This window comes from Colius striatus, chromosome 14, assembly GCF_028858725.1.
Source record: "Colius striatus isolate bColStr4 chromosome 14, bColStr4.1.hap1, whole genome shotgun sequence".
Taxonomy (NCBI): Eukaryota; Metazoa; Chordata; class Aves; order Coliiformes; family Coliidae; genus Colius; species Colius striatus.
In genome coordinates, this window is record NC_084772.1 from 13,577,737 (window position 1) to 13,602,516 (window position 24,780).

Consider the following 24,780-nt stretch of genomic DNA (forward strand, 5'->3'; position numbering starts at 1 on the left):
TCAACAGTTGCTTAGTTGCCTGATTATCAGGAGGCTAAAGGCTGTGGGTAGTCCCAAATATTGATATGATATTGACATGATATTGACACAATAAAAAGCACAGAAGCTATATCAAATACAGGTATGTTCTTTACTAAAAGTTTTGTGTAAAGATCAGTATACTAAAAAATGAAGCAAGAGATGTCTACAGAAATACAGTATTGTTATCACACAGCAAGAAACAGCATGTCCAAATAATTTTCTTTCTGATATTAATTATGTAATAAATGAAAGGCCCATGTTAAGCCTGCTTTAGGCCGGGCATTAAAGTAATGTTTAGGATAAAATCTGATAGGAGGATATGAATTTCTTAAGAGGAGCATCAGGAGACACTCTGTGAACTTTGCTGAGATTTATTCAGATTCTTAAATATTCTCCAAGAAATGAAAACATGTTCTTATTGCATAATTACAACAAGTGTCAACACTGTTTCAGTAGTAGCAGCTGAAGCTGGTAGAGCAGCTTTAGAGCTATAAACTTCTCTTTCTAGTATTGTCTGTTTGTAGAGGTACATGGACTGGATTTATAAGCTTTATTCCCACAACTTTGTTGGATATCACCTAGTTAAAAAGATTCTCAAGAGCAGAAAATCCTAAGCCACTCTTGCAAGTGATCGAGGTAAGATGTCATTGAAAAGGTAGCGTATTTGACTTGTAATTCACAGTTTGTTTTTTACAGATATTTGTTTACATTGAATGACATAATCTGTGTATTTAGTGGTAACTCAGAAAAAATGCTACAGCATGAAAACATATGTTTTGGTTAACTTCCATAACCACGTGAAAAAAAGTCGTGATTATTTTGAAGGACATGTGTCTCATTGTGAATTCTGTGTAACCTGATAACAGCTTGACTTCATAAAGCAGTATACCACAAGAGGGAGTAGACAGCTATTTTTAAGTAATGTTGCTACATACAATCCAGATCACAATGCTAAGGATACATGACTTATCAAATGAAGAAAGACCTTCATTAGTTTTCTATAGTCTTATTAACAAATTTCTATCGCGAGGTAAAATACATGTCTCCCATCTTCACCAGAGGCCTACTTAAAATTAGCTTATTTTTTAAACCACAGATAGAAAGTCAGTGGAAGGGCATAAAATCCCTGTCAGGTTAAAAGCCAAGCAAGTTGAAAAGATTTCCCAAAATGCACAGAAAATGTAAGGATCTTTAACAGAGTAGACACTTGCCTGCCAGATGTGAAAAGCCCTCTATGTCTTCAGAAGAACCTTCAAGTTTGCCATGTTACAGGTAAAAGAGGGACTTACTTTCAGGAAAAAAACCCAACAAAATCTCTTTTGCCTTGTATTTTTTCATTAGATTTCCCCTTCCACCTCCTCAGTAGCAAGCTGAAGTAAGCAGGGTCTTGTCTCAGTGACTTACTCTGTTCTAGGGCAAGTCTCCAAGAGCTACAGGAAGACACAGCTATGAAAGCATGTCCTTTTCTGCATAAATAAACCTTTGTGCTTTCCTTCACTTATTTCCCAGCCAATAAAACTGACTGGTACATTTCTACATGGGTTTTAATTTCTGCCCCTTAATAGATGGTGTAGAGCTTCATCTCTCTTATTGCAGGATACTTTGCATACCATGAAACTGTTTATACTAGTACTTTATAGAGAACAATACTTCTTTCTCTTAAAAATACAAATGTGAAATACAGCCTGCATTCTGGCAATGCCTGCCAGCAGTTTTGCAGTGCAAAATTGGGAGGTTTTGTTGTCTTGGGTAGAGTTCACTGAGAATACCGAAAATCTTGCTAAACTGCAAAAGAATTCTGTTATTTTAGCAAAATACATATTTATTTTCATCTACTTAGCAAAAAATGCATACTTACCTTATCTCATCATGTGCATATGACTGAGTAATGGTGTAATTTATACAGCAGTAAGAACCATATAATTACTTCCCATCTAAGTATTAATTATAATTGTGTCAGTCTTTGGAGTGGTGAATGATGATTACAGTTGAAAATTATTTAGTATTTACAGAAAATCTAAGTGCAATTTTAATAATTTAGATGATGCTTCCTTTTAAATGCAGTTATATATTTACTATATTCATTTCTACATATCCTTCAGTGGGGCAGTAAACCAAAGTTCATTTTATCAGTGTAAACAATTTCTTTTCTTTTTCAGTGACAGTACCTCAAAGAGATGTAGTGGAGATGAACCTCTGATAACTCTGCTAACTAGTACTGGTTGAAGAGGCAGTTTAGTCCTTGTGTGGAGATAGGGTGCTTCTGTACCATGCAAGATTAAACTCTCACATCTGCAGTTTACCTCTGCTGTCACTGCTAGTGTGCATCTCCAACTTGTAAGCATTTATCCTATGAATGTGTGAGAAGTACAGGGCTAGATTTGTGTGGGGAAATTTCAGCGGAAAGGATCATGCCTCATAAGAGAGGTTTATGCACAAACTGAGGTTGTTACTGTGCATGCCAAGTCCAGTGGCTATTATTTACATCACAGTAACACAATTACTAGGGGTCAATTGTATCCCTACAGGCTCCTTTTTGAAGAGAGAGACCAGTTCAGTTAGTGCCTGAAGAGGCAGTCATGCATGGGAATTGGCATGAAGAACCTCCTGGGTCTCCAGACACTGCCCTTCCTTTGACTGCAGCAAGTGCCCATGAAGGGCACGAGGCTCCCAGGCCTGCACACAGCTGTAGTGCAGCTTCTACAGGTAAAGCCAATTGGTCTTTGAGGATTTCCCCTCTCCATCACTTGCTACTGGTTTCTTTGAGGAAGACTTTACAGCAGACTTTGCACTGGTCTCAAAAGCCTGTCCAGTTCCAAGCTTTCCAAAGGGAAAATGTGACTGCCAAAATACTAATTTTCTTTTGCTCTAATATGCTACTGACAGTCATGTTTTGCAGGCAGTGTTCTGTCTGTCTGCTGAAATACATATTTAGACAAAGAATTATTTATAAGTGCTCTGTTGCCAAGACATTGAATGAAATTTACTAGTGACACCTACAAAGACAACAAAATGCTCTTCTTTTTCCTTCTGCTCTAAACCATGCAAAATATCATCAAATCAACAAGTAGCCTTGACTGGGTAACATGTATCTACATTAAGATTGGCGGATTCAATGTGTTTTGAAATGCTTCAAAAAGGTCAGATGCATTGCTTGTCACTGCTACTCTTTTATGCTATGTGATGTCATGGAACACTTTGAAGCAAGAAGAGGGAAGTTTAGGTAAACTTTCAAAATTCACTGTAAAAAATAAAATCCCTGTTTAAAGATATAAAATAGGTAAAACTTTCAGAGGTTTTATTTTTCCATTTAAATGTTTCTGTTGGTTTGAGTTCTTCAGAAGAATTGAAGGAAAGAGCCACTTTTTTCACATGATTTGGTTCCCAAGGGTCTGATAGTCAGTGGAAGAATTTTTCAGTACTTCCACTGGAACAAGTGGGATGGGGATATTCTGTTCACACACCACTGTCTCGTACAGGGGAGCAGCCTCCAGAGTGAGAGATGACAGAGAGATGGATGAAATGGGCTGCTGCAAGTCCTGCAGCCTGACTGTGTAATTTGCAGCCTGTCCTGTAGTCCCAGATGCTGCTTCCTCTTCCAGGCTAACATTTATAGATACTTCATTTCTTTGACAAGGGTCCATAAGAGAATATGGGGGGGGATCATCTGTGGGAATATATATTTGCGTTGCTCCTGGCCCCACGCATTCATCGTAGCTGAAAGAAAGAATGGAATTTTTCATTAGATTCCTGTGAAAAATGCCACAGTATGTTACTTTCAGCATAACAGGGGCAGGTAAAGTGAGAATAGAAGGATCATCTGGTGTTTTGTTTCTCAGCCCACATCTTTGCTTACCCTGCCATGTGAGATGCTTAAGAGCATAATACTTAAAAGCACATCTCCAAATACCTAAAGATAATCCCAGAGGTCTCATTGAAAGTTCAGACCCCATCCTCTTGCCTTAAAGTAACATCTGTGGCAGCACTGTTCAGCTGAAGTGCCTGGGGATATGCTCAGCTCCTGACAGCCTCACAGGTTACGTGGGAGGAAGAATATGCTGGCTCACAGAAAGCCATAGGTGCAACGCAGTGAGGTTTCATTCCTGCTCTCAGCTGCCTGTAAGTAGCTAATTTAGAAAATCACTGGAAGTGGTGTTGCCATTTTACTTATGAAATATAGAGAGCTTTAGATGGAGTCTAGTGTTACATCAAATGCTGCTATTCCTCCTGACTCACAGGTCTCTGGTGCTCAGCCAGCAGTAACATGCAGTGGGTTGTCTGAGTTGCAGATCTCTGCTGGCTGGGGCAGCAGGTTTTCTTGCCGAGGTGCAGAGCTGTGATGAATAATATTGATAGACTCATGCTGGTCATTCTGAGATTTGGCAGATGACCTGCCACATTCCTCCCAAAAAGTAGAAATGCGAGACTGATTTATGGCGTTTCCGTGAGGAGCCATCTTGGGTCTATCCAGGCTTTGTAGTTCTGTCTGTGCCACCAAGCTAAAGCGAGAGGAAACTATTACCTTGTCACTCCACTACCATGTTCACTGTTTGCTGTCCCACCATGAATGCAGACAGGGACCTCAGATTGGAGCTTGGACTGCATAGCCTAGGGAGGCCCATGAGGGGTGAAGAACCTGGATAGACTAGTGTTCCTTTGTGCTTGTATTTTTCCATGTTCTGTGTTGTAGGAAGGGGATGGACAGAGTGAGCATGAGCTCACTCCATGCCTTTGTATGATGCTGCTCTGGTACCGCATGCTCTTCTGATCCTAAGAGGTCTGCACAGATTGCGCTGTGGCCTCAAGGAAGGCTGAACCAGAACTGGTGAATCTGGTCTGTGATCTGGGTAGTCTGCTGTCTGGCTATCCTAACATTGCCTGTTTGTCCACAAACTAAAGCTGACTCCACTTTGCTGTCAAACCAGCATAATGGTCTGAAAGAAGGTCTTCTTTTCCTGGATCACTGGCTACAGGCAGAAATGAGGAAGAGTCATAACATCATGTTCTTAACCGTTGGACCTGTTTTGTTTGTGGCTTCCTTTTTTCAGGATAATTTTAAATATAATTCTGAAGGAGGGACTATTTCTTAAAAAAAATCTTTTGCCTACTCAGTTAACCTGAAAAAAAATTCTGCTGAACAAATGAAGAACTCATTTCCTCAACCACACTAACTACAGAGATATTAAGATCTAGGATATTTCCTGAAATTTAGGATATTTACCATGTCTTCCCAGTAGACTGCAGGCAGTCATTCTGCCCCTTGTAATTGCATTACTGCCAGGCTAAAGCCATGCTAATAAACCCTACTTGTAGACTGTAAGTGGCTTGCAGCTGGGAAGCTCATGTTGGCTAGAGTGAGCTCAAATCTACTGCAATCAGCCATGGAAGCCCTGCCTTAGAAAAATACTTGGTTCTGCTGTACTCCTTCATACCTTTCCCTCAGAGCAATCCTTATGATTTTCATTATATTGTTCCCAGCCCAGATGATGGAAGTGGATTTTGGGGAAGGGAAATGTAAGAAAGTGAAATTTTAGTAATAGGTTGCTAAGGAGCTCTAATATCTACAGGTGGCTTCATTTTTACTTCCCTTATATCTTATTTTTATATTCATTAAGGCAATGGTTTTAAATTGAGACCAGAAAATTCTGATTTCCCCATTGGAAAGAATGGTATTTTATAAATATAACTCTGTTCCAAAGATCCTTAATAGGGCTGCTAGACACTTCAGAAACTAGTCCTAGTATGTAGGAGGTCGAATTGCTTTTGTAAAGCAGGTGGAAAAGATTTCAGTCCAGCCTCTACTAAGCCTATTGAAGCTTTCAAGCATACCTGATATTCTTTTAAAATATCTTAGATCTCAGTCAGAGATTGAAGACCTGATGCCCTCAACTCTTCATGAACTCAGCAAGACTAAAGGAAGGACCAGTCTTTGCAGGATTACTTACTATGAGCTGCATCTTTACTTAATTTACATTTTGCTGACCCAAAGCCCAGTGAATTTATTTAAAATTTTTCCATAGATTTTGACTGACTTAATCAGGCTAATGAAGAGCACCTGCTGGGTCCTGTTACCACAGTAAACTAGTTTCAGTTTTGAAAAGCCCACAGTAATGTGAGTTGCAAGGTGGAAAGTTTTGAATCCTTTTGCTGAGACACAAAAGGGAAAAAGCTGCTCTGCTTCCTGATTCTGGGCCCAAACCGTGTGGCAGGGAAATCTACCACTGATCTTAAAGAAGAAATAGTATGAGCCTTCTGCTTACTGTTGTTATCTGATCATCTGCCTTTCTTTTCCTTGGATTTAATCTCTTTCATGGACCATAGCTCAGCAGAACTAAAACACTTAGTGAGATAGTTTTTTTAGATGTTAGTACATTGGTGTTAGGTCACTTTTTCTTCATACATATGATGGATAAAAAGAATTACTCTTTCTTTTTCTCCAAACTCCAATGCAAGTAATGTTGTGTGTCTGTTCCTGCCCTCCCCCCCCGCGCCTTTTTTTTTTTTTTGATAATTAAGATCACAATTTAAGAATTGAAAAGGGCAGTAAAAGACATGCCAGATTTTCAATTAAATAACTTTCTGGCAGTCTTCACAGATGCACCTAGAGATCCTTGTTGCCAAAGAGGCAACTACAAATCATTCAAATAGCTTTTAAAAAAATAACATCTTGTAGTTCATTAGCAATTTATGATCTTGACACTCAGTTTCCCATATTCTCTTCTAAGCAGAGGGTCTTTGGTTGTAATGCTGACTTTGCAAAAGGCTATTGCTATAATACTACTAGTGGAGACTATGGATAAGGTTCTGAGCGTTTTCTGTTGAGGGAAGAAGAGATGAATCAAGGTCATACCAGCGACTTTAACTTTGTATTCTTTTCCTGAGCAAGTGATTTGTGGTTGGGTTTTTTTGGGGGGCCAGAGGTGCCAAGAGGTACCAGGTAATGATGGCTTCTACTCAAAAGAACCAGTACATCCATAACAATCAGTACTGATGATTCCTAATATTAAAATTGCACCGGTACACGCAAGTCACTTAAGTATGGTAACTAATTTCCTCTGAGAAGGTGACAGCTGTAAAGCTCAATCATGTGTAAAGCTGTGGTTTCAACAGGAGCCAACATCCATTTCACTGAAAGGAAGTGTCCCCTGCCCTGTTGCATACTCCTTCAAATCATGATTCCCAGTATGGATCAGAATAGGCAAAAAGTCTGCATGTGGGGTATTTTCTCTGTATGAGATGTTTTTCAAGGTATTTGTTGGGTTTTTTGTGGCTGGGTGTTGTTTTTGTGTGTATGTATCTGATTTCTGGGTCAGATTTCTACTTGTTTAGTTACCTAAGGTGGAAGCTGACAGCGTAGCGTAGTCAGGTGGGCAGCAACAAAACATGAGGAGTATAACAGATGGAGGAAAGGGGGTAGGTCTTGGATCTCAACTCACAGACAGAACTTCTTAACCATATCACAAAAGTGCTACCTCAGTAACTGCTAAAGGAATGACACCTACATATATATGTCCACATATATATGTTTTGCAATTGAAAATGCAAGAGCATGGAGCTTGCATGACTGAAGTGGAAAATCAAATATACTTGCCACTCTCTTGCAAAAAATACAATGGTGGTTATGTTTTACCTGAGGATTCTGTTCTCTAAAGTTATTGTACATGTAAAATGTAGATGATATTTGAAGTTCAGTACAGCAGTCACAAAAAATCCTTTGAAATAAGAAAGCAAATGCTTTTGAAAAGTATTATGTTACCATAACTTAATAATGGACCACAGGAACTCATTACACTGCATCTCATGAATATCATTCATCTCTTTCAACCCTGAAGAAAATTCCTCTGTTACAGAACTTGGTTAATTTACTTTAATCCATTATTTTTTAAAGATTGTGCTATCCTAAGGTTCAGTGTATCTTATAGTCAGTCATAACAAAAAAGGAGTAGTGACAAATGGGCTGTTGTCTACATTTTTTTGGCATTGTTTCATGTCAGAATATCTTCATTGTTGTTGCAGACTATGCTATTGAGTTTTTAAGGGATAATTATACTAGGAAAGGCAAGGAGGGCTGATGTCTGTTAACATAATCTTACTGCATGTAAATGTGACCTGCAAAGAGAAGAATGTTGTTTAAAACAGCAGCTCTTCAAACTGACCTTGTTGACTCAGAATGTTGAGGAGGAGTGCGGAGTAACTTCATTAATTTGTCAGGTCTCATTGCAGCAAGTATTAGGATAGGTTTGTTGCTAAGGGAACCCAAAAGATCTTATTTAACTAGCTGTCATTCATAAATTATGATCTACTCTCTGGGGAAAGTAGGTTCTACTTGCAGAATTTCTTACGATACAAACAACAGCTAGTGGCAAAGAAAGAGACAAATCTGGGGAATGAAGAGGCTGGAACATCTTTCTTATGTAGACAAGCTGAGGGAGTTAGGGTTGTTCACCCTGGAGAAGAGAAGGCTATGGGGAAACCTAGCAGCCTTTCAGTGCCTAAAGAGGGCCTACGGGAAAGCTGGAGACTTTTCACAAGAGCATGTAGTGTTAGGACAAGGGGTAATGGCTTCAAACTGAAAGCAGGGAGATTCAAATTAGATGCAAGGAAGAAGTTGCTCACTATGAGGGTGGATGAGGCCCAGAGAAGGTTGTGACTGCCTCATCCCTGGAAGTATAGCAGGCCAGATTGGATAGGGCTTTAAGCAGCCTCATCTAGTGGCAGGCGTCCCTGCCCACGGCAGAGGGATTGGAAGTAGATGATCTTTAAGGTCTCTTGCAATCCAAACCATTCAATGAAAAAGATATATTTTTATTTACTTATTTCATTTGTTATGTTGTGGCTCTGAAAAAATTATTCTGTTGCTTTGCTGATGACCTGCTGTCTTCTTTTAATAATGGTAAACAGAATTGCTAAATCTGGAAAATGTGTGCTGACAGATTTAAGCTATGATAAAAACAACACAAAGGATGTTTATGTGTTGTTATCTAATAAAGAAAAGGTGAAATTAGAAAAAAATATACTGTAACTCTCTAAAAGGAGGATCAAAGGAAAAAAATAGTGTTTGATGACCATGTAAGTAGTTCAGCTGTTGCTGCTATCTGATTGCACAATCTACAGCTGGATTTGTAAGACAGCAGCTTGAAAATCTGTCAGTTTTCTTTGAGATGTTTTTTTCTTAGAATATGTATATTGAATGAATTTCTGGTTACAAATGCTTGGTGCCTCCATCAGGTTTTTCACCTTTCACTGCTGCTGGGTTTTGGGTTTTTTTTTAAATGCAGAAATACTTTGCATATCTAGAGTGAAACTGGGACAAGTGTAGAGAGGCTGGTCAGACGATACGGCATCTTCACAGATATTTTTGATGACAGAAAGCAAATAAGACTTTGTGCCTTAGCCTCACAACATGCAGACAGATCTTTGTCTACAAATACAAAAAGCAAATAAAGAGAAAGGCATGGGTTTTTAAGAGAAATGGAAATGTCACAAAAAGAACCTACTATAAATTGGCTGTAAACAAAAATAAATAAAAAGTTGCCTTAATAATTAGGAATTAGATATATCCTTGGGTATTCTGGAATGAGTATAATGGGGACAAAAGATCCTTGCAAACTCTGCTATGGAATAGGTAGATTTCTATTAAAAATGATTACTTGCAGCAGAAGGAGTGAGACTGAGTAACTACAGAAGACTCTTTCAAGCCTATCATCCTCTGGCTGAAATGGCTTCCAGAAGGATGATCTGTTAGTAGAAAATAGCAAGATGAAGGCAGCTGTCCATACAGCAGATATAACCTGGTGCTGCTGCTGATGTGGTGGCACTCACATCAGCTGAGAATCTCACTAGGGCAGGGCTCAGCTCTATTTAGAGCTACAACACAGAAATCTGAAATACTACTCTAGATATACTTGCTGAGATCTCATTTGCAGACTTTGACCTCTCAAGGGCTGGCTTAATGTTGGGCACTAAGGCAATGATCGACTGTGAAATGTGGGTGTCAGTTAAAAAAATCCCTTCACAGCAGGGAAAAACTAACTAATCAAAAAGCAATTAACTTGTTTCTATACCTAAATATTAATTAGGAATAGCACTAGGATATGAAGGGGTGGCTTTTGAGAGTCTAGCTCCTCAGAATTTAGAGTTGAAATAATTGAGAGTTTTAAGTCATGATTTCCAGTATATTTTAAAGTCATCTTTCCAATGGTGTTCTTTACGTTACTGATTGAAAATCTCAGTGAGGGTACTGAAATGAGATCTGAACTTGTATACAAATGTCCATCTCTTGCTTTGTCAACTGTCATTGCAATGTGCCAAATGCTCCTTACCTTGCATTCTTGCAGGAAAAGTGGCCTTGGCATAGGAATGCAGCACAACATAACAAATTTTTATGTGTGTTTCCTGCAAGCCTAATTTGCCTTTCCAAAAAATCTAGGAGGCTGGTTCAAGCCTTTTTCCCTCTGATAAAGCTTCCTTGGGAGTCTGGATAGGAAAGAATGTCTTAGAAAGGAAAGTACTTTAAGTTGTTTGGTTTTTTTGATTTTCATATTTAGAGGAAAATCAAGACAGAAGCGTTTCCTTTTGGAAGGGTTCTTTTGAAGTGAATTTGCCCATTTAAACAATGCAGACTGAACACAGGTATTAAAAGTATTGGAATTTACAAAGCCTAAGGAAGAGTTTTCCTTAGAATTGATCCTAGATAGATTAGGCAAGATGACCAGATGAGATAGAGTGAGCACACTTTAACAAGCCCAAAAACCCCACACGTGTTCTAAGGTGACAATAGGTGACTAACAGGTTTTTATCATAGTGTGCCCTGCAGGACACATATCATTGTGAAATACAGACAGGACTTTTGTGGCTTCCATTAAAACTATTCCTGAAGCTAAATCCCTCCATCTTGCTCAAGAGTTCTTTCTCAGTAGTATTCTGTGTTAGCCAGTCATGAGTCACAGATGAAAAAGGTGATAACCTTGGTTGCCTAAAGGTCTGTACATACCATTAATATCCAATCACTAAGGAGTGAAAAAGCACCTAGTCAAGTGAGGTGAAATGCATTTCCTCTGGCCAAAAGGTGAAAAGTTGGTAAAATTCTTCTCGTGCCTCAAATCTCCTCCAAAACAGCCCTAAAAACAGCTCAAAATTAACATCAAAAGTGCCTCAAAAATGGCACCATAAAAGCCCCAAAATTACACAAAACTAACCCAAAAATGGCACTTGAGCAAAAAAATGGGGATTAAGAAGCCCCAAAATGGCAGTAAAACAGCCCCCAAAATGGCACTAAAACAGCCCTAAAATGCCCCAAAAATGACAGCAAAACTGCCCCCACAAAGGTCCCAAAATTGCACTATAACATCAAAAACTCCCCAACTAAACAATAAAAAAACCCTAAAAAATAAAAAGAAAATTGCCCAGAAATGGCACCAACAGCCCCAAAATGACCCAAAAATGGCACTAAAACAGTCCAAAAATGGAAGCAAAACTGCCAAATAATGGCACTTAAGCAGTCCCACAATGGAACTAAAAAGTCCAGAAATGGCACTGAAACTGCCTTAAACTGGCTTAAGCAGCCCAAAAATAGGGCTTAAGAAGCCCCAAAGTGGCACTAAAATAGACATTCTTCCAAGGTCCCTTACAACCCTTAAGATTCTGTGATTCTATGGAAGTCTATAAAATCCTACCAAGAAAATGCAATTGGTTTTAACTTACTTGGTCCTTGATTGGTACTGTACTTCCAAGACATTTGAAACACGTAAACTCAAATTACTTTGAAACAGCTTTCTTATTAGGTATATATGCAAAAAGATAACTAGGAAAGCTCACTATAAACGTGTGTGTTAGAATGAACTCTGGGGACTTCTAGCCAATGGCATGTATTTGGAATAGTAAAATGACAACTACGGTCACCTTAATCAACCTCTGGAAGATTTTTGTTGATTAAAGGATTAAAAAGTCTTTACTCATGTGACTTTACTCATACCATCACAGTGAATATTGAACTAATTAGCAAATAGTAGATTTACAGGCTTTCCAGTATTCACAAGTCATAATTATTATGACGATAGTTAAGCTGTGGCAGGGAGATCATTGTTATATTTTGTCCTGGTTGAATTTGTTCAAACTTCCTAATCTGGGGGGAAAAGAATTCTGTGGTTTAGAATCATTTCTACCTTTCTCAGGTGACTGAAATTTCCTAGAAACAAAACTTTGCTATCTCTGGTAACGTAGACTGTGAAACATTCATTTAACATCCATCATCACTACAAGTATCTGTACATGTAAAAAATGTGCACTAATATCTTGAAACTTCTTAGTTCATACTCACTGTATTTTGATTTTATATTTCCCTTGTACACCTCATGTAAAATCAAACTGACAGATGCTAACACAAATCTGAGCTTTAGGAAGTCATTAATTATCCTAAAGGGTTTTTAATGAATAGGAACACTGTATATTTTGGGTTGTCAAGATAAATTGACCAAATGGCTTCTCTGTAACCACCCTGAAACCATGGCAGCCTAATGACAAAACTCAGTGTATTCTTAAGTCTCACATAAAATCTAAGTTAGGAAAGTGGTTAGTGGAAATGACTATGGTGATAACGAAAATGAGTCTCAGATGAAATTTGTGATTTTGAGATCAAAGCAAAAAATTAACACCACAAGGCACTTTTAAGAAATTGATTTCCCAATTCATTTTTTCTATAAGCAGTATTTTATGTCAGACTTTCAACTGGAGAGTCAAGAATGGGCAGTCCTGAACAGTTACTAGTTTTCCTTAAGCAACAGCAATGGGAACTTTTAATTCTGACTCTGTTTCATCAGCCTTACCCTAAAATTCCTTTTCCACTCATTTCATAGTTTAAAGCCCAAATGTAAAATCTAATAAAAACATTCTAGACTGATTATAATCAGCCCTTTGGCCAAACAGAGGTGTCATACTGAAATAATTTCAGAAAACATGGTTTTAACAAAAATGGTATGTTTAAGATGCTCAGCTCCAGCAGCTAGCACCTAGGGATGTCATGCTGCTGCCTCTTGAAGGCATTACTGGAACAATGTGGTCAAATGAAGCTAATGCCTTGGTGTCTCCTTGTGGCAGCAGGACACTAGTTTTCACTCACTGAATTTTTTCACTTAAAATGGGTTGAGAGTTATTTGCCAATGCAGTTGCTTTCCTCACAGCTCATCATTTCTGTTCTGTTTATGCTACAGCTGCATTATTAGCTTTTGGGCATGGTTAGCCAGTGCTACATTTCAGTAGACCTACTCTTCAAAACATTAACATATATAAATGTGAGTTCATATTTTAAATGCACAAGGTCAAGGCAGTGTCTGACAGTTTTCCTGCTGTGAGCACCTATCGGTCCACATAATCTCCTTGCTCTATTAATTAGAAAAAATACACTTGAGTGTTAATGCTGTTGAGGAGAGTGTAAAGGTAAATATACAGAATTTTTCAGGTTCTTACATAATGCAGTGTATTCATGCAATGCTTCTAAACAGAAATGACAATGGACTATGCAATGTATTAATAGTAAGTTTAAATGTCTCTCTATGTAGCTTTGCTTTCAGCCATCTGCTAAGCTCTACTTTTCCCAAAGTCTTCTCCCAGTTGTGTTGCTAAGATATAAAACTTAATAAGATTTTAATGATTTGCCATAGCTACTTCTTCTAAAATATTTAACTATGATAGCAGTGAGAGAACAGCAAACCATTAACAATAATCTTTGCTTTTGACACGTGATGCAGAACTGCAGTTAAGGGGATGAGCAGTGTTTCCTTGTGTAAAGAGTCTGATCTTGGGGCCCCTCAGGGAGGCTATCCTCTCAGCCCAGAAGGGCATCTTTAGGAGGCAGTGGCTGTGACATCTTTATGTCTCTCTAATCCTAGTACTGATGTCCCAGAATAGTTTCTCAGAACAAGGTGGGACACTTCATAGTTAACTTATGCCAAGCTTACTACAGAAGTAGCTGGAGACAGCTGGGGTAGCACAGATCATCTAGTGCTATCCTGGATCCCTTATGTATCTCCTTTCAGACAGAGAACTACATAAAGGTGGAAAATCTGTCTTTAGGCCTGTTTCAAGCTGGAAACAGAAACAACCTTTGGTGTAATCTTAGGAGACCTGTCTGCTAAAGAAATACATTCTCAGAGCTTGTTCACAGGAGTCTGAGCTTGATCTCAGAAATCTGGCCAACTGCCCACTCAAGCTGTTGCTTGGGTGTCAGCTGGCTTGCTTTTATTAGTAAAAACTTGTGGGTGTGAGTCCAAAAAACAGTCTAAATTTTAAAGTGGATTTATATGAAGTTCAATAAATTTAGATGCCAGGCTCAGAATAATTTTTCACATGTGAGCCTTCTGCTAAAATATTTACACCATCTCTAAAAGCTCATTTATTTTATAGTATGACTTTGTAATACATAAACGGTTGCTTGTAGAACATGCATAGAATAGAAAAGCAAAGATCTATATATTCTATGTTCATACTGCTGACTTGTTCTATATTGCATATGCATGCAAGCAGTCAGAAAAGGGCTGGTCTTATGAGTGTATCAGTTTAACTCTGTTTTAAAACAGAATCTGCTTAAAAGGAAAAAAGATTAAAAAAAAAAGAGACATGGCTGTTCCAAGCATTATTTGCTGTTTCTAAGATACAGCTCTACAGAAAGCCTGAACTGTTGTTCTGTTTAAAATTACTTCCATTGATTCATTGGAGGGAGAAACTGAATTCCTCCATTTATTAACCTCCAGGTGCATGAGGAACCACTCATCACTTGTGATGGCTGTTCTTGTATCCTGTGGATGCAGGCAGACAAATGTGGAAGGAGCTAATATATAATTAATTTCTGGAATAACTGTCTTTGGAAACATCCTTATTACCTTCCCTGGCTATGAAAACTGCTGATATTTTCAAGATGCTCTTCTCCAAAGGTGCTACTGCAATCCAGACAACTGTGTCTCTCCAGAGCAGGTTTGGGTTAAACAGCTAAAATGGCAATCATCCTCCTTCACTCATATAAAGCAAACAATCCCCCAAAATTTTCCCCATATACTAAATTAGAAGGTTAAGTGCAATTAATAGGTATGCCAGAAAGGTATGTTTTCTTCAGTTCTGCTTCCTGATAGAATAAGAAAGAAAGCTGGTAAGTGAGACTTGCTGAAAAATAAGCAAAGGTTTAAAAGTTTCTTGTAATTATCTTTTTAATTTATTTTTTAATCTTCTGTGTTTCATTAGTATGCCATCAGAAGGATAAGTTTTAATGTATTAGTAAATTATAATTGGCTGTACACATGCCTTTATTTAGTAAAGATGTACTCTGCTTGGGAAAACTTGAACTTAAAATAAACAAAGTCTGTCTGTGTTTGGAGTTCGTGTGATCTGCATTTCTCTAGTGGGATAGGTCTAGCAGTTTTATTTTGTTCTTTATGAGGCTTTGCAAGTGCAGGACTTTAACAGTCAGAATCTTAGAGAAGTGCTTACCGTGGAGGTGAATCGGGATACATGACGTTGACCTGAGAAAGTGTATCCAGATACGAACCAAAATCAAAAGCTGGGGGAAACTCCTCCATGCAGGTGGATCTCAGCTCTCCAAAAGAGCTGCCGTAAGAGAAGCCATCTGGAGCTGGAAAACATGCAATTAATACTTGCTGCTTTTTTCCTCCATGGTGGATTCTCTGAGACAATATCACTGTTCATAGTACTGACATACATCAGAAAATAATATCTGTCTGAGGCAGAGGAGTTACTGGAGTTCTGGAACAATCAGGTTTCACTATTCCTTTAGGAGCAAGTTAACATCATCTGTGGATGAACTGTTTGAGGCTATGGCACATAGACTATTTATTTAGAGCTCGTCTACAAGATGCAAGTGTCTAAAGCCCTTCATGTGCCTCAGAGGTTGAAAAGGAGTGACAGTTCTGTTCGTGCAGCTGCAAACATTAGCAGGATTGCAGAAGTTGCCAAGAGTTGGATGTACGGAAAACTTGCCAATTCTGTGAAGGTTTCTAAAAGGAGGCTTAGGTGTTTGACTGTTGGTATGTGTCTTGACAAAATGCTGTTCTCAATAAAAAAAAAAAACCTCACAAAAATGGGAAAAGGGGGAAATCATCCTGCTGCTGGCTCCAGGGCTTTCTTAATGGTTGGATGTAAAAACTTTATAGCACCACAAATACCAAGAAGTTAATGCTTTTTGCTGTAGTAGAGGATAGTTAGCTAATGCTCAACATTTGGGGTAAATTTCCAAATTGTGGAAATGCAGCAATTTCTACTCCCCTGCTCCCTGCAATTGTCCTCCAAATAAAATGATCCTTCCTTTTCACTTGATGCATTAAATTAGTACCTGGAGAGAAGGACCAGCTTCTAAAGTGACATTGAAGTACTGTCTCTCTCAGGACAGGCTACAGGGCAGGATTCAGTTGAATAGCCTTTCCTCCTACTGGCAGTTTTCACCTCTGCCAATGTATTCTTGAGGAATTTACCAGGACTAATCCAGTCTATCATGCACTGTGCTTCCCTTTTGCTTTCTAAGTAAAGGAAGCCAACTTCCCAGTGACTCCTGCTGCTCCCATGCTGGCCAGTGGAAGCAAGCCAAGAGATCAGTGGACTGTGCTAATGTAAAATTTTCACTTGGGTAGACTGGCACAATTTAGTTAAAGATTACTCTTTTGAATTTCTCTGAAAATATCGTCATGCTTTTATTTTTCCTTTTCTCAGACATTGTTATTTCTAACAAGCACATTGAAAATGGTCCTTTACAGTTTTGGGGTTTTTAAAGGAGCTGAAATTAACATACCAGTAGATTTAAATTTAGTAATTGAGTCTTAATGGTCAGTATTTTATCATGCCAAAATATTGCTGTTCACGAGTAAAACAGTAAGTCCATTTTGGGTTATTTAATCCCAAATTTAGCTGCTGAAAAGTAGGAAAAATAGATGCTAAAATAATAGGAGATACTAATTAGAGAACTATGGGTTTTTTTTTTCCTTAAATACAGAAATAATCAGATTCTGTCATTTTTCTTGATAAAGTGGCTTGGGTCAGTGAACCCAAAATTAACCAAAAATGTAATTCTACAATTAACTCTTTATTATTCCCAAATATTTTTAAGTGTTTGTTTTTGTTGCACTTATTTTGATAGCAAACCAGTCTCTTTAATGATGATGACACTTGTAGTGACACTTTAATGCCCTGTTATTCAGTTTATATCCAGATATTTACTTCTTTTCTGACCACAAAAGTTGTTGCCCAGTCATTGTTGTGGGTTGGTAGAAACTGCAAAGGTGAAAACATTCCTGGCTTTCCAACAAATGGAAATTATATTATGTGCTACACCAAGGCTATAATAGACATGAAAATAAACTATCAAGACTTTAGTGATGGAGAAAAAAGTCTCATACTGTATGAAGGGAAAGAAAGGTGTTTAAGAAATGCTGTAGGATTTGGCCTTATGTTAACCATTGACTGTGGAGCTTGTACCATGTGAATTCAGTGTTAGCATGAAGATGCTATTAAACTACAAAGCTGCCTGTGACCTATTTATCCTATTTTAAATTATTTTTTTAATCCCTTGCACAGTGGCCAGATGCTTTTCGTTGCCTCTAGCACCAAATACTAATAAAGCCAAGCATTATCTTGCTATAACTATCTACCTTACCATAAACAGCATCTCTCCTCAGACGTGGATGCCTTAACCGTCCATCCTTTCGCAGACTGCCAACAATGATTGTAACACAGGACAGAAATAGCACAAGTCCAATCACTACTCCAGCCACCAGAAGGGGTGAAACAAGTAAACTGGTATCATTTCCGTTTTCACCATAGCTGGGGAACTCACTGGTTGGGCTGCTCTGGTTCAACTGAACTTCTGTACAGCAGAGAGAGAAAGAATGTGTCAGTTGTGAAAAGAGACATTTACAAAGTGTGCTTATACAGATGCCAAAACTAAGGGCTTTGAAAACCCTGAGAGACAGCCTGAGACAGATACATTGTATGAATTCATGCTCTTATGGAAAACCTATTTATTAGACCAATTTCTGGAGCTAAGTGACTCCGCGGGAGTTGCTTGGCAGTCATTTCTCTCTTATTTGGGAATATCCTGATGGAGTCAATGATGTATGTTGCATAATTTTGATTGCTTATTCCTGCAAAGATTATGTCATGAATTGACTGATGCTGAACAGTGCACAAAGAGGAATGTAAAAACTCAAAAAAATTGTGCCATAAATGGACCAGAGGAGTTGAGTGTTATTACTAGTTATGAAAAGACTCCAAGGTTTTTGCAGTGAGTAAGAGCAAAACAGAAGAGCATGCTTTTAAAGCATAGGGCATGCTTTAGTCTGTTTGGTAAGTGAGCATCTCAGGAAAAGTGATTTGGAGCAGAGAGATGAAGAGACTCATTCAGTGTGGGATTCTTAGCGAGGCAATTGAGTTTTCATCACACACGTGGCTTTTTATTAGGCAGAATCTCAGGCAATATGGCCATCCTCTTGGCCTTAACATCTAATAAATTGTTGCAGCAGAAGACCATCACAATGAAATTAATGAAAATGATGCTTAAAATTTACTTATTAGAAACCTGAAAGTAAATACTCTTTGTTGAAACAGTAACCCAAGGATGGTGCCAAGCCTGTATTTTAGTCCAGGCTTTTCCAGTGTTCAAACTAGTCACGTGCCATGTGGAGATGTTAGGTTTGGTGCAGTCACTTCTCATTTCATCCTCCCTCATTTGGTCTGATGCTGGGTAAGGAAGGAGCTATGTAGGTGGGTAAGACTGCACCTTAAACCAGTGTGGAAGTATCACAGTGCAGTAGGTGCAGCATCCTGTGCTTCACCAGGCGACTGCAGGCTGAGCTGAGTCTCTCTGGCTTGTATGCATTTGTTCCAGGCAAGCACTGCCACGTAGCAGCGTTACTACTCTTACTTCCACCCTGTTTTGATTTCCCAGTTGAAATGCACTCATATTGAACATAGCAAAAACTATAACTGCTTTCCTCTGTTTAGAAAATATATCTCCAGATGCATTATTAAAGTTCAATAATAAATCTGCTTAAGGGAGAAAAATGGAAAATGCAAGAATGTCTGAAACTATGAGAAGTTAGAATAATTCCAGTAGTTTATTCATAAGCCAAATATCCTTTTGAGACAAACTAGAGAGTATCAGAAGTTAAAATGTAAGTTTCCTCTAAAGAATCAGGCGATGATACGTGGTTATAAATGGGAATTAATTGCTTGTAGATGCATTTATGGAGACTTGTAATGCTAATGGAAGGAAGTGTAAGAATTTATAGGAAAAGAGATTCAGGATTTCAGCAGATAGAATGATTAAGAGGCTCTATATGTTTATTTATGGACAGAAATTTGGGCATGCAGTAAAGGTAACCAAATATGTGCCTAAGTCTTGAAAACAAGTTGCAATAAGCACTCATTTTCCTATCCTAGCTTACTTAAAGAAAACCCCTACAAACACCCACCACCACCTTTGCCCTCCCCTCACCTAGATAAAGCAGAATTTTATTCATGCAAGAAACGATTACAGATGCATAGATACCAAGAATAGTGTTCAAATATGGCATGGATATATCTTTTATATCTGGCTATATGTCAGTTAAACACGTGTTTTGTTTCCTATAGAAACTAAGGCTAAAAAAAAAATTGCTCTTTCGAATGCTCAGTAAAGTGAGTATGTGCTTTTGGAAGTGCAAGTGTTTTTACATGGATAGATGTTAGCAGATAGTTTTCATCAATGTTTTCCCCACTCTTTTCCTTTGTGATACACCACTTAGTGTCTTGCAGTCACAATAAGCTCAAAAAGATGATGATGACATCAAGCCATTGTATATTATCACTGGCTAATGCTTGACATTGAGAGAACTAAGTAGAAAAATAAAAAACCTGGGAAATTAGCATGTAGTAGGTTTTTTTTTGTTAATTTTTTAGAAGCACTTGACTGTTGGCTGAGAATCTTTATGAGCAATTAAGACAGGCAGCCAAGAGATGTGAAGAGCTTTTACAAAGCATTTTATGCCAAAAGAGAAAACTGAGTTTTCTGAAAATTAAACTGATTCTGTAGCATTAAATCAAAAAGGTATGGAAAATTGTCTTGGTACTCTTAGGCCAAAGAGTTTTTAGGTATGGGATATGATTGAGGAGTAGATTCTGCTGATCTTATGGCCCTTGCACCAGAATTAAACTTCCTCAAAGTTTACAGGTCCAAGCAAGTGGTTGTGGATCTTTAGAAACTTAGACAGAAGCATCTAAATGATCCTTTTAACAGGAAGGAGTTGTTTAAAGAATAGACCAGATTTCCTCCCTCCCCACATTGTATATGGCAGCTAGCTGGTTTCTTAACACATTGACAATTTTGGAGATTTTTGTGGTGCCCCACAGTGTGAGAATTAATACTTGGTCCTATTTTGCTTTATAGGAATTTAACAGATTAGCAGTGACTTCAAATGGAAAATATTCTCTCTTAATACTTTCCACTTGTACTTGAAGTGTCATTTTTTTAATTGCAAGGCAGCCCATCTATGTAGCACATTCTCAGGGCTTCAGCTGTTCCAAATCTTGTCTATTTTATCTCTTGTTTCTCACTATCATGAATCTTCCTTATTTTAGTGCTCATAATCTAATTGAACCCAGTCTCTGGTAAAGACAAGATATATTGCAATATTGCTCTTATTAGATGAAATGAATGACTCCCCTTAGCCTAACTCCTAAAACAATATGCAGGTGATAAAACTTCTTTTATGGTATTATTTTCAATTTGAAGTTTTGAGTCTAGTCCTACAGACTGACTTACTACTGTAGGAATTTCTCAGGTGACTAACCACTACAGAATGAGAAACTATGTTGATATAAATTCTTTGGGTTTGATTTTTTTTTTAGGGGCAAAAGGTGTTTACATTACCTTTGGCAAGGGAATGTGTTATAAATTTTTTTCCTCTTATCCAAATACATCTCTTTTTGATAAACTGTACATTTCTGTATATAAAAACTACATGTTTTTCATTCAGAATAGAAGTATCTGGAAATATATGTGAAGCCCAGAAATATAACAGCACCAGCAGAGTGCTAACTTTTTCTTTGAGGTAAGTTGTATTTTTTCCATGAAGCTGCAAACTGTAAGCAATACACACATAAATATGAATACTTTCTATATAATCCTCTAGATAATAATTATAATGGATGCACAAATGATTGCTTTTATCCACTGATGAGAGTTCTGTAACTAACCAGACACAGCACAAACGAAAAGGCAGCCATGAATGCAACGCAAAGGGCACGGATGGCTGAGTGAACACTTAATTCAGAATAAGTACCAGTGGAAAATTGTCTATGCTATTCAGTGCTAGACAATAAATTACAAACCTGCAAAGTCCCTTAAATATGACATTACATTATTTTACCCAGTGCGCCTGCCTCTCAACAGACCCACTCTTAAAGTAACTCCATGTAACAGATGGAGGTGTAGTACAACTCAGCTGTTTTGATCCATGTTGTGCATTTTCCTCTTCATTAATTTGTCTTTGAAGGGCCACTTCTTATCCCATTCTAGCTTGGCAGTAAGTAATGTTGGAAGTTTAGTTGGGTCAGATCCTCTGAGTGAAATGTCTTGCTGTGTAGATGTTATGGGAGCTTGGTTCATCCAAGATATGGTCCTTTATAAGAGTGGTTTCTCTCTTCTACGCTGGCTTTTACTTGCTGGTGTTCCAGATGAGATGAAAAGGAAACACTACATATAAATGAGAATAACTTCTCTCTATACTGAAATAGGTGTGGGAGTTTTTTGTTTTGTTTTTGGGTTTTTTTGTTGATTTTTTTTTTTTTTTTTCCTGAAGGGACATCAGCTCTAGTGAAGCTGAAATGGTCCCTGTAATTGATAGGGTTTTCCTCTGTAATTGATAGGGTTTTCCTCTGTAATTGATAGGGTTTTCCTTGTTCCCTTTAAAAATAATTTTAAGGCTGGATGTTACTAAGATAACCAAATCTGTCATCTTAAAAAACAAGATAATTCATGTTCTCACTGATGGAAAGGATGAGACACGGAATGGTTTTGTTTCCCAGACTGAAATGTTCATGAACAGCTCATGAAGAAGTGCTGATGTGTTGTTGTACTCAAAGGATTTTGAGTGCAAAATCATACACCTCTACATCCCTGCCAGCCTCAGTTAAGCCTTGCCTGAGGATAGAATGGGCTTAGTGATTACTTGCTGAACTAGAGCTGAAGCACACTGACAGAAAAATGTTGTAGTACATGTGTGCCCTGGGTTAGTACAAGTTGTTTTGGGGTTGATGTTTCTAGTACTTCCTAATAAATCCACTATAAAAAGTGTACAGGACTGGAAAGGAATGGGAGGAAGCTCAATATAGGATAGTGCATAGCATGCTTTGATTTTTAAATAAACATCACAGTGTATCTCAGACAGTGAAGCAATTTGAAGCATGTTTTTGCTATCCTTATTTTTTTAATCCCCGATATGGGATGGTGTTGGAATGTGCAGTCTCTTTATCAAGGGAAGGAAACTGACAAGTGACAAGAAGGAGTTGAGAGGCCCCAGGGAGGCACATAAATAACCTAAATTAGTGGAATTGATGAAGGTTTTGTTGATTCTGTCTTTACGAACAGTTTCTGTTCAAAGATGATTTAGTCTGGCCAAGAGTGACCAATTGGATTCTGTACTTGCTGCTGCACTGTGAAATAAGCCTCTGGCTGCAGCTGCTGTCAGGCAGCTTTCACACTGCTTATTTTTCTAGCTCCCAGGCAGGAGTTCACAAAATGAGTAAGGCAGGTGCATTACAAAACACGCTGAAAAAGGTTTTGGATCACGGGCATTGGCTTTGTACAGAGCATCACTGTAGCTAGGGAGAGAGGGACACATTCAAGTCATTGAATGTGAAGGCCCCCTAGGAGCTAATCTTTTTCTTTTTTTAAAAAAGTCTCAGATTCAAAGCTATTCCATCTGGATCCTGAGGAAGGTTGGAGCTTCTCACTTAGGTTAGATAAATGCCAGAATGTCATCTGCTTATGAGACTTACCTTGCTTATCCGAAGTATAGATTGGGAGTGGCTTCAGACTGAAATCTGATCTGCGTTTGATTTATATTTATACTTTGAACTCTCATTTTTATGCAACCAGCTTGACAGTTTTAAAAGGAATGGCATTTTAATAATATTTTTTGGGGTTTTTTAGCCTTTCCAATACCTGGATATAATGAAAGTATTAAAAAACTGTAATTCTGTAAAATGAGAAGCTTATGAGAAAAGCTCAGCTCCGTCAGATGCCATATTGAAATCAGCACATTTTTCATGGAACACTTTGGATGGAGCTATGCTTTCTTTTGACTCCCTGGTTAAGAGTCCCACTTAATGATAAAACTGTAACCAAATGCTTCTCCCTCCTGCCTTCCCCCTGTGAAAAAGAGGAAAATACTTTGCTGTTTACCAATTCAGACCAGTTTTGATAGGGAAGAAACATGGTATATTCTACTCAAATAGCTTTTTGCAATCTAATTTTTGTCTTCTTGCAAGACTAACTTCTGTGCCTCTGGTAAAAGATAAATATTGGCACACCTATTGTTGAGTGCTCATCATATAGGATCTACAGCAGCTGTGACAGCAACTTATTCCTACCTACTGGGGACCCCAAACGACTTAAAAACTGACTAATTACGGTGAGTTTGTAGCTATTAAAGTATAGAAGATGGAGAATTGATCATTGAAGAAAGGTGTTTGTAGCAAAGTTGAGCAAATGAGTGGAAAACTAGAAATGTGCTCTCTATAAATCAGTTTTACTAGATCCATATAAATAGTATGGGGAAAGGAATTTTCAGTTCAGGAGGCCCAGAAGCATATTTAATTCATGCTGTTTGCCTCTGCTACCTACAGCCCAGGGGCCAGTCATGTGTTGTCATCCTGTTCTGTATGCTTTTCTGATTTGCACACATAAAAATAAACTGCCTCTTAAGCTACAACTGATATTAAATAACAACTGTATAGAGATTGCTTCAAACTTTTACCTTTATGTAGCTTGTCAAGGGCATTGTATGGTGTACATTTTCATAGATTAAAGATTGGTTAATATAGTTCAGCTCATGTATATTCCAGCTTAAACTTTCATCCACTTACTGCTTATGAGAGCCCATTAACTTATGCTTTATGGTAGCTATCTTCTGGAATGGTACTTAGTAGTTATTTGACAAAGTCTATGAATAAATAAATCTTTTATGTCAGTTGTTGCAACTGTGACATTTAAACAGTTTCCAAAACCAGATGATATTCATTACTATTTTAAAATTCTGGGTAAAAGTCTTCCCTACAGTGATGGTTAACTAGTGTTGCTTGATGATTGCTACTGTGGGAGATACTTCAGCATAATCCAAACCCATATGAATGCCATTAACCAGGCAGGAGCTATAAATTTACACCAAGTTTCTCTGCAGCTGACATTGCCTCTTTGATCTTTCTCACTGCATATATATGTTCTAATCATAATTAAAACTTATCACTGATTAATAGTAAAAAGAAAAAAAATCAATCTTGTTCAGACATGAGACTGTGTGATAGGGACATTTCAGTTTAATCTGATGCACTCAGCTTGAAGTGAATTTGGAGCATACTTAAAGGTACAAAAGCTGCCCATGACCTTGAAGAGCTCATCCAAGGAAGAAAGGGTGGCCTTTCCTCTGAGATATCTAACTCTGCCTTTTTATCATGTCTGCTGGCTATCAGATAATGACTTTTCTCTTCTTGCATTGACATCCTTAT

General features: G+C 38.0%; 1 protein-coding gene across 2 annotated transcripts in view; it reads right to left on the reverse strand.

Annotated features, from left to right (window-relative positions):
• Window positions 1-1,982: 1,982 nt before the first annotated feature.
• Window positions 1,983-24,780, reverse strand: part of BEAN1 (brain expressed associated with NEDD4 1) — a 49,810-nt gene continuing 27,012 nt past the window's right edge. For both annotated transcript variants that reach the window (XM_062007910.1, XM_062007911.1), the window contains exons 4-6: window positions 17,672-17,881; window positions 15,499-15,640; window positions 1,983-3,738 (exon numbers count right to left, since the gene is read on the reverse strand). In XM_062007910.1, the coding sequence (XP_061863894.1) occupies window positions 3,390-3,738; window positions 15,499-15,640; window positions 17,672-17,881 (701 nt within the window). In that variant the 3' untranslated portion in view covers window positions 1,983-3,389. The remainder of the gene's footprint in view (window positions 3,739-15,498; window positions 15,641-17,671; window positions 17,882-24,780) is intronic.